Source organism: Macrosteles quadrilineatus, unplaced genomic scaffold (assembly GCF_028750875.1).
Source record: "Macrosteles quadrilineatus isolate MER2022 unplaced genomic scaffold, UCM_ALF_1.0 Scaffold_4__1_contigs__length_99947679, whole genome shotgun sequence".
NCBI lineage: Eukaryota > Metazoa > Arthropoda > Insecta > Hemiptera > Cicadellidae > Macrosteles > Macrosteles quadrilineatus.
This window is the reverse complement of record NW_026542597.1, coordinates 18271477-18282042: the sequence shown is the minus strand read 5'-3', so window position 1 is coordinate 18282042 and position 10566 is coordinate 18271477. Positions and strand designations below refer to the sequence as shown.

Here is a 10566-nt window from a genome sequence, read left to right as displayed (position 1 = left end):
CAAAAAGTTTATGATTTATATTTAACGTTTAGCTAGTGTTTGGAGGTACAATATGTTTGATGGGCCTATCAAACTAATCGGTCTATGTAGCCTAATTAACAGTAAGTAGATTATTAACTATGATAATTAGGTTAATTAGGTTCTAAGACGATAGACTGTGGACTTATAAGTAACAGAGGAGGACTAAGGAGAGATAAAGTTCGATATTCACGCACAGGTATTTACCTATGTGGAGACTATCTAAATTCTTATAAATTGTATTTCTTATATAGGCCTATTTGTTTGTTAGGTGGAATAAATTATTTAGATGTTTTATCAAGAGTACGCAACATTGTTGGTGTTCGTACACAAGCAGGAACAAACTCCTTTTCTAACAGTTCCGTTTAAAACCCCGGCTTTGTTATATTTCGAATGTCCTCAACGGTAACTTGTTTAATGTTGGTTAAATAGTTGAATCAACACATAGTAAATTGTAAAACTAAAGCTTAAGAGTTTCTAACACTGTTTTAATGTTCATGTAGGGTAGAACCTTTGACTATTAATACAACTTCGGTATCCAATAGCCAATGGTAAAACATAAGAAATTGAATGGTCTATTGAATATTTTTAAGCGTTTTAAATATCTTTCTACAAGAAGGAGTTGCCTACTTTAAATTATGCAGGTGTGGCTGTTGGAAGTTTTAAAAGTTGTCTTGTAACTTATATTCCAACAAAGTGCTGCAAGATGTTATGTAGATTTCTTTAGTGTGTAACTTTCCATCACTATGCATATACTTTTAAGAAGAGTTATAACGAATTCTTAAATCTCGAAAAATGTATAATGCTTGTAAAATCCTTTAGAAACATTTTACACACAGTCTTAAATTATCACTAATAATTTATGATAGATAAAGTTTCAAACTACAGTATAACGTTAAGAATGTTTTTCGGTATATTTTAATCAAATCTTTTATAATTTCGTTTTGACCGGGTTTTGTCGTAAGTCAATGATTGTTGTAAGCAATTCTTTTGTAGATAAATCGTAAGCAAATATTATGTGAGTAAATCATGTGCAAGTAAATTGTGTATAAGTGAAAAAAAAACATGTGTAAGAAAAAAAAGTATTATGAAAACGAAGGGGGGGTTAGTTTTTATACGGATGTTTATTTTATAGCTTGAATAATGTTTAAATTTTAGAAAGTGTTATTTTTTTACTTAAGGTAAACCTGTATAGTTACAATTGTTAATCATATTGAATAAAGTGTGATTTATAATGTTAATGAACAAGTATGAAAGTAAGTTTAAGACGATTTTCAATGAATAATTGTTTTAAATTGCATATTAAATACAATATTTTATCTAATATTGTTTCTATATGTTTTATGTACATTTTGTTCTTGTATATTATCTTTTAGGTTATCATTGTGTAAGTAAAGTATAACGTAAGTAATTTATATATTAAGTAAACTATGTTATCAAATTATGTTCGCAAACAGTTGAATGATTTCAGAAGAAAGAGCTTGAAGGGGCAAAAAAGGGTGTAGCAAAATCAAATTTGTTATTTCATTGGGCTTGTGAGCAGGCGACAAGTCTTATTTGTCAAAGCCGGTTGTCGCTTTTAGGGAAGCCTCTGTCTATTCGAGTTTTTTCGTATCTTTGCTTCTTAATATTGCGAAACTTTTCTGAAAATTACACGATTTTCTTTTCGATCTGCGTTTGAAAGGAACTAAAAGTGGTATGTGTTGTAAGAAAGGGTAATAACCATGAACCTACTATTCTCATCCACGCCGATACTCAGATCTAAAATAAATTGTTAGAGGACACAAAAATAAACTTATAAGATTATAAATTCGGTGTTTAAAATTACAGTTTTGAATGTCCATTTTTGGATGTGCCATACATCTCTAACCAGTTGGACAGCAGTACAGTACATGTAAGAAAGTTATTAAAAGTAGGCCTACCCAACCCATTGTTTACTTAGGGCTGCATTACTTGTTTGTTCACTATCTATTTTCTTTGTATGAACACAATAAAATCGATTATAAAATAAACTAAACAAGAATACTCGTTCATAACTATGTGTTTACAAAAAATGCAATTGAAACAACTAGCACCAAATACAATAATAAAAGAAAACAATTGTCGCCATTATTAAAAAAGCAGCTACGGTTCGTCAAAAGTACATTTTTCTGTTTGGCAAAATTTCCCTTCTTAACAACTCTATTGTAGTTCAACCTTGTTCTATCAGTTAGCTTGTTCATTATAATCATGACCTCAATAATCCCCTTGTACTATTATCAAGCTGTGTTCAGTTTTCTTGTTTCAAGTCAGAACATGTTTTTAATTGCTAGTAACAAGGCTATGTCTGCTTTAGCAACTTGTCTAGACTAGACATTTCTGCATTCCTCTCATCAACTTCAGTACAAAATGAAAAGTAAGTTCTTATTTATGTATCGTTTATATATCCTGTCTAAACAATAAGCCAAAATATACTGGGACATTTCAAAACATTAAAACAACAAAATATACATACTGATTTATTTTTAGTAACTGAAAATGTCTTTACGGATTTTTTTTTATCTAACTATATGTTTATTTATTGTCGTGCAACTGTAATCTTTGAAAATATAACTAAATTTCTTATTGTATTTGATAAGTGTCTATATATGTATCTTTGTAAAAAAAAAATAAATTCTATTGATTTTAGAATGTTTTGATACATTACATAATGTTTCATTTATTGACGACTAGCAGAGTACCCGTCCTTCGTACGGGGTTGGCATATAAGTATCAAATGCTTATAGCAGTTATGAGTGAGGACATGGTTTAAGAAATTTCGGTTCTTTTTGAAGTTCGTTCGCTACTCTCACTCACCTTTAGGTTGGAGCTCGTTCGCTGCGCTCACTTTCCTTCAGGTTAGCTCGTTCGCTACGCTCACTTGCCTTCAGGTTAGCTCGTTCGCTACGCTCACTCGCCTCCAGGTTAAAGTTCGTTCGCTACGCTCACTCACCTTTTGCTGTTGTCATAAATGTAAAAGAAATAATAGTGCTAGTGCTGCACCCTGTTGGTAATCCTTGTAACTTTTAATGCTATTGAACATCATAGAACAGAACCAACTTGTTTAATTGAAACAGCTGTTGAGATTCATTAATTCCATTTCTCATAAGGTTAACATGGGAAACTCCAGAGCCACTGGGGCGGAGCCCCGAAGGATTTTTGGGATAAAAATATGCCTATATGTTAATCGGGAATGTGAGCTATCATCATGCCAAATTTCAGCCCGATCCGACCAGTAGTTTTTGAGATTAGCTCATACAAACACACACACAGACACCACCTCTTCTTTATAATAGTATAGATAGATAGATAGATATAGATAGATAGATAGATAGATAGATAGATAGATAATTGTTAATTGTTTATTTAATGTCAATTACATTATTTACAGGTTCAAAATAACTTGTACCGAGTTTTAGTAGTGTGGTGCCATGGTATATTTATCATTACACAACGAACATTTGTTTTGAAATAATTTTGAACGAAAGAAAAAAGAATTTTAAATTTTAAATTACTTTTGCTTTAATGTTATAAAACAAAATAAAATAAAAGTACTCGAGGGAGACTCAGTAATTTTTCAGAGTTGGAAAATGACTAGTTGTCTTTGATCAACCGTACAGTAAAAATTAAACTAAACCACTCAAAATGTAGTCAAACTCACTAGCAGTCACTCATGTAGTGAGAAACTATAAATTGTTTACTTTAAACTATGAAACCACATTTAATTACTAAAAGTTAACATGTTTGGTTTAATATTAAAAAATAAGGTCAACGAAACAAACGTCCTACCTTGTTTTGTAAGTCATGTTTATGCTTAAATAACATCTTAAGTCTATTCAACCAAATGTTATAGTGTCAGCGAGTATTTAAGATTTTATTTTACGCAGGTTTCGTTTAAATATTTTTTATAAGGAGACTGCATTTGTAGCCTACATAAAGGCTGTACAACAGGTTTACGCAGGGACATTTTTCAATACAGAAAAGGATTAGACCCATAAAAGTCTAGTATTTTTTATTCACTTGATTAAGGGCCATACTACCTAATGATAAAAAAAACTTCTCTTTTTCTCTATTATCTTGTTGTCGTTAACTTTTCCAAGCATGTCTAATTTATAATAAAAAAACAGCTGTTGTAGGGCATATAATGCGATATTTTAGTTTTTTTTTTCAAGTGTTGACGATATTAACATAGAAAAACTACAATCACAGGTTTGGGGTTGTGTGCAGACCACGAATTAAAAGATTTAATTCAAATACATGGCATATTCAATAACTTAAATTGATTAATAATTTTGGAACAGTTATTTGAATATGTGATGACATTTCAGCCTGAAATAGTTGCTGAAGAAAGTAGACTAACAATTGAAATTTAGATGTCCTCACCAATGCTCTGTTTTCTTCCTATAATTTAACTTGAATACTGTAATTGTAATCCTTTTAGTTTCAATTTGTATGTTCAACATGTGAGTTTGGTAATAAAGACATTTTGATGGTTATTAACTTATTTTTGCACAAATTCAGTTTTTGACCCTGTATTATTGGAATCTGCTACCACACTGTTTCCACGTTATTCGTAACATTATTAATTATTAAATACCCCCGCCGCAGTAAACCTGCAGACTAAGCGAATTTCCATTAGCCTGATAGGATTTCACATTAAAATGCCTCCTTAAAAATATCATATTTATTCCCTATTTAAATAGAATTATTTTAACGAGTACTTAGGTTTGCTGCAACAGGGAGGGTAAAAAGGTGGTTTTTTTAATGTTAATAGTTTAGTAAGAAATGAATGTATTTTCCAAATTCGATCAAAATATGTTCATAAACAAGTAAACTACAACAGTTGACGCATTTTAAATTTACAATTTTTTGGAATTTTCTCAGTAACCATTAGGCGCACAATAACGCTTCAATATACTAAATTATTTGTTTTTTTGAGCTCTACAAAATGGTTTGGAAATAAATTGTAAAATTTTGTGTTTTTAGGGTAAAAAATGGGAAAAACCTATTTTTACCCCATAAAACCCCCCATAAACCCCCGTTCCCATAGTCCGATCATGCTGGTTCGCGAACTCGTTCAAATAAATGTAGGTTTACACGTTTGTACCAAATTTCATCAAAATCGGATCATTTTTGCTCGAGTTATCGTGCTGACGGACACATATATATATAAATATATATATATATGAATTTGAACGAATGGTGTTTTTGGCCTCTAGGGACCTCAAAACGAAAAATCATATCGGTCCCGGGTCCAGGTCTTACCATGAGTACTACGGTAATAGCTTATTCCCTATATAGTCGGGGGGCAAACTGTATTCCGTGGGATTTTTTGTGAAGGGAATGTGTGACTATGTGGAATCTCTTTATTATATGTCACATAATGGTGTAGTACCGGGTGTTTACCCTCAAATTGCGGGGTTTGGTTTTTATGACGTCTTAAATCCAAGATGGCCGCCATGTGTGACATCTATTCATTAAATTAATAATAACTCTTTTCAGAGTAAAATAATCGAATTTTAATTTATACCATTGAATTCAGCTCCACAAATCAAACAATTTGGTGTTTTGAATCATTGCTCTATGACCATTAGTTACCGAGATATTGAAGGCGGAAAACACAGAACGTTGTCCCCAAGCAAGACCCCACTACCCCCATGTTATCCTTATGGGGAAAAAATAAAATTGTATATCTAGCTTATTACTCAGCATATCTTAATAATAATTGGTATGTGGCTTCATTTAGTAGATATCTACTTGATTATGGCCTAAAATCCCCCATTTTTACATTTCCGTGGCAGCAAACCTGCATACTCACTTCCCATGTTAATCTTATGGAAAATTTTTTGCATGCTTGTTTATGAACATACGTGTTGAGAAATGTTAATGTGTGGCACCATTTTAATTATTTATTGAAGCATTTGCAATTCGTTGAGTATACAGGTCTGCTGCTACGGGGTCATTGTAGCTATAAACAAATTACAGGTCTAAAATAGGTAGAAAATAAAATAAATTAGACTATAGTTTTGTGAGGCATATGTAATTTTGTAGGATTTTGAATTAAGCAATTGTATGATTGTTGGCAATAGATAGGTAATGATATGTCTGTAGTATGTTTTATCTATGGTGTGGCCAAGCTGGTGTTTTCGGCCTCCATCTTGGATCCGCCATATTGGATATTAATAACTTTTTTTATGCAATGCTAGTGTTGTGACACATCATTATGAACTAAATTTTCACGCTGATTTCAATGCTGAAATATGTTTTTAAATATCTTTTTTCGTTTGGAAGATATTCAAATAAAAACTCTCCTTCATACATTTCTTAAGGACGTTTCGTAAGGTCATCAGTGTTACAATTTTTAGACGTGGAACCTCTTATATGCCTTATATGTCTGATATGCATCATCACACATAATTTACTTTGTACTTACACCAACCAAATGTTGTAACCCTGATGACCAGCCCTATATGTCTTTAATTGCTTTAACCAAAGACAAATTTCAAAATAAAAATAATTATTCATGTTAAATAAAGGTCCATGATTAATTTTCAATTAGTCAGATTTCATTTAGTGACTAATACAATTTTAAACCAAACATTTACTGAGTAATTTGAGGCTAGAATGAACCCTTTGACGTATTAACAACCCGAGATATAAATCTTAAAAAAAAACTGATTTGGAAAAAGTTAAATTTAATATTGTGTTGTGGTTCATAGCTCAACTCTAACTCGTCCGATTTTAATGGTCGATAGCTTAAATAAAAGCTCTTACATCACTGAATACTTTAAGACTAGAACAAATTACAAGCGATAATAAGAACTGGATATATGAGAAAAATAATCTGAAAAATAATTAAAGTACGAAACGTCCGTAAGAAATGTATGGGGGGGGGGGGAGTTTTCATTTCAATATATCTTCGAAACGAAAAACGATATTTACAAACGGTTTTCGGAATTGAAATTAGCGTAAACATCTAGTTTATAATAATGAGTCACAACACCAGCATTAGATTTAAAAATTTGTATTAATATCCAATATGGTGGATCCAAGATGGCGGGCCAAAAACACTAGCTAGGCCACACTTTCAGACAAAACACCCGGTAGTACACGATTCTACATGTCATTACCTATCTATCACCACCAATCATACAATTGCTTAATACAAAAACACAAGAAATTACATATGACCCAGAACTATAGTCTATTTTATTTTATTTTATATATATCATTTGTGAGATTATTTTTTTATTGCTACAATACCCCCGTAGCAGCAGACCTGTATACTCAACGAACTGCAAATGCTTCAATAAATAATTAAAATGGAGCCACACATCATCATTTCTCAAAGTATGTTCATGGACAAGCATGCAAAAATATTGACCATAAGAATACCACGGGAAGTGAGTATGCAGGTTTGCTGCCACGGAAATGTAAAAATGGGGGATTTTAGGCCATAATCAAGTAGATCTCTACTAAATGAAGCCACATACCAATTATTATTAAGATATGCTGAGTAATAAGCTAGATATACAATTTTATTTTTTCCCATAAGGATAACATGGGGGTAGTGGGGTCTTGCTTGGGGACAATGTTCTGTGTTTTCCGCCTTCAATATCTCGGTAACTAATGGTCATAGAGCAATGATTCAAAATACCAAATTGTTTGATTTTTTGAGCTGAATTCAATGGTATAAATTAAAATTCGATTATTTTACTCTGAAAAGAGTTATTATCAATTTAATGAATAGATGTCACACATGGCGGCCATCTTGGATTTAAGACGTCATAAAAACCAAACCCCGCAATTTGAGGGTAAACACCCGGTACTACACCATTATGTGACATATAATAAAGAGATTCCACATAGTCACACATTCCCTTCACAAAAAATCCCACGGAAGCTGGATATGTGCAGTTTGCTCCTGGACTAATATGGGAAATTCGCTAAAAACATGTATTATTTGTATTCTTGACAACAAACACACATTGTATTTTAAACTCAGCCATCGTTTTGTTGAATAATTTTGACATATCAATACAAAAATTTGTAATGAATTGTAATGTAAACAAGGGCTATATATTATTGCTCTGGACAAGTTTAGACACAATACATCCCATGATATAGTATTCAGATAAAGATATATGTGAATCAGATATGAAATTATTAATGATATTTATTTTTAAAGATAATTTATTAGTGTTTACTCGAAAAAGGTTTGATCAATTTCAAGTTGTGTTAATTTATTAATTTAACTATCAATGAGCCGCTGCAGCATTTATTTGATTATGTTTACTTCTTTATTGTAGATATCTTGGCTTTGTGGAATTTAGAGTAATAATGTTTGGAACTGTTGTATGCAACAGGTTTTTGGCTGTGCAGATGACGAGAAGATTCATGTATTGTTTGGTCTGTGGTTGTGAGTTTTCTGTATACTGTAAATCATAGTACAGAAAATACAATACACCTACAACACGTAACTTGGTACAAAATCTCATGTACTTTTGTTTAAGTTAGCAAATTTTTATTCATTCTAAAATGTTCCAGTCCCAATATTGCTGTGCCTCTGCCTGGTGCTTTTAGAAGAAATACATTGTTGTGCAGCTAGGAACTCTAAAAGGCATCGCATAACAGACAGTAAGTTGGAAAAAGATCATACAAGTCTCGAGAAACAAAGATGCTCAGAAGTACGTCAACGAATTGGGAATCTCACAGCTGCCGTGACAGGAGCTGTACGAGGTCATGACCTGGGAATCTCAGCTAACTTAGAAAAACACAATAGAAGACGCTTAGATAGAGAGCAAAGGCTACTAGAACGACTTGGATGTGAAAATATAGAGAAAGCCATCAGCAATGCTACAACCGGCCTAAGCAATAGAATAACGAACAGCAAGATAGCAGATAGAATAAATATTGCAGATAGACAAAAAGGAAATTCAACTGGTACTGAAGATAAAGGACAAAGGAAAAACAGAAACAAAGTGGGGGAAGGAAATAAAATTGCTGAAAGGCAACAATCCAAAGGAAATTCTAAAAAGGATAACAATTCAGTCAAGAAAAATAAAGTTGAAGACAGACAGAAAGTAGCAGAATCTACAATTGGAAATTTAACAGGATTAGTCGGAAAACAAATAAATAAAGTGACTGACAGACAGCAAAATGTCAACAATGGTACTAGAACTGCAGTTAAACAGAACTCAAATAAAAATAACCAAACCGTAGCAAACAGAGTAGTTGGAGGTGTACTTAAACCGGTTAAACAGAGTTTAAACAATGTAACCAAAGTTTCAGGAATACAAAAAGCGGGAAACGCTACCCGTGGATTTTTAGGGAATGTAGGCAAAGGAATCAACAGTATTCTGGGTATACATGAGTCTGGTAATAGCTGGGGTGGATTGATTCAGGATAGGCAGAAGAATGGGAACATGATGAAGAGAAAACCTATAGTGAAGAGACAGGCTTATCCTGATGCAGAGACGACGACGGTTGCAGAAACTACAACCATTGCAGAAACAACTACTGCAGCTGCAGAAACTTCTACTGCAGGGCCAGGAGGCTATCCTTCATAGGATGGTGTTTATGTAGGATGTGTTTAGTTGAAATTCGTAATTTATGTCTGTTAGTTAATTTTACATCAGTAAATCTTTTAATGGTGAATTTGTTATTTATTCATACTAACTGACTGAGTAATAGTAGTATCAAAATTTAAAATTCTAGATTGGGTGGTTTGTGAAATAAAAAGGCATTAGTTTCAGATGGGAGCTTAGTTTATTTGCAAATGTGCAATAAACCAACATTGATTTGCCCTGCGGATTTTCTATATAACACTGAAAGCAATTTGGCTAGAGTGAAAGGTTACGAAAAAATTATGTAAAAAATGTTATTACAAAGTAAGTTGGTTTCATTTCCATAGCTCATCGGTAACTTTAATATCTTACGAACCACTATTAATGAAAACTTAGTTTTTAAAAGTTACAATTTTACCGCTATGGTTTCATTTTTTAAAAATAATCTTGCTAATCCATGATTTATAATTTTACACTAGGCATCCATCTTTACCTACTATCTATCTTTAGAGATAATAAACACACATTTTATGTTGGTCAAGTACTTTTCACCCCCAACGACATACTAAGAGTATTTCATTGAAGTTACGTCACATGGAAGCTTTTAAGACCCTCAAGGATCGTCTCGGGTCACGGCCTTTACATCCACCTAACTTTACCAACCAAATGCACTACTTCACCTCAACACCTTTACTAAATAAGAGAAATTTCTACACAAATTACATTTTATATTATACATATATTTATTGCATACTTATTGATTTCTTTCACCGAGTAGTAAAGGAGTAGTTTTTAATTTGGCTGTAAATTTATTTTCCCTTCACTTTATTGAAACATTAAATAGACATATTTTATCAATAGGGGGTAAACTATCTACAAACAAAATTAGACTGGTTTTGCTCTAGATGTTTGGCGTTTCATTGATTTGTGTTCTCAATGAATAAAAATAAATAAATGGAAACGT

General features: G+C 32.3%; 1 protein-coding gene across 1 annotated transcript; it reads left to right on the top strand.

The window, feature by feature from the left end:
• The first annotated feature begins 2336 nt into the window (after nt 1–2336).
• Nucleotides 2337–9693, top strand: LOC128992741 (uncharacterized). The gene is made up of 2 exons (XM_054416471.1): nt 2337–2413; nt 8584–9693. The coding sequence occupies exons 1-2, from the start codon at nt 2407–2409 to the stop codon at nt 9603–9605; spliced, it is 1029 nt and encodes a 342-aa protein (XP_054272446.1). The 5' UTR covers nt 2337–2406; the 3' UTR covers nt 9606–9693.
• The last annotated feature ends 873 nt before the right edge of the window (nt 9694–10566 follow it).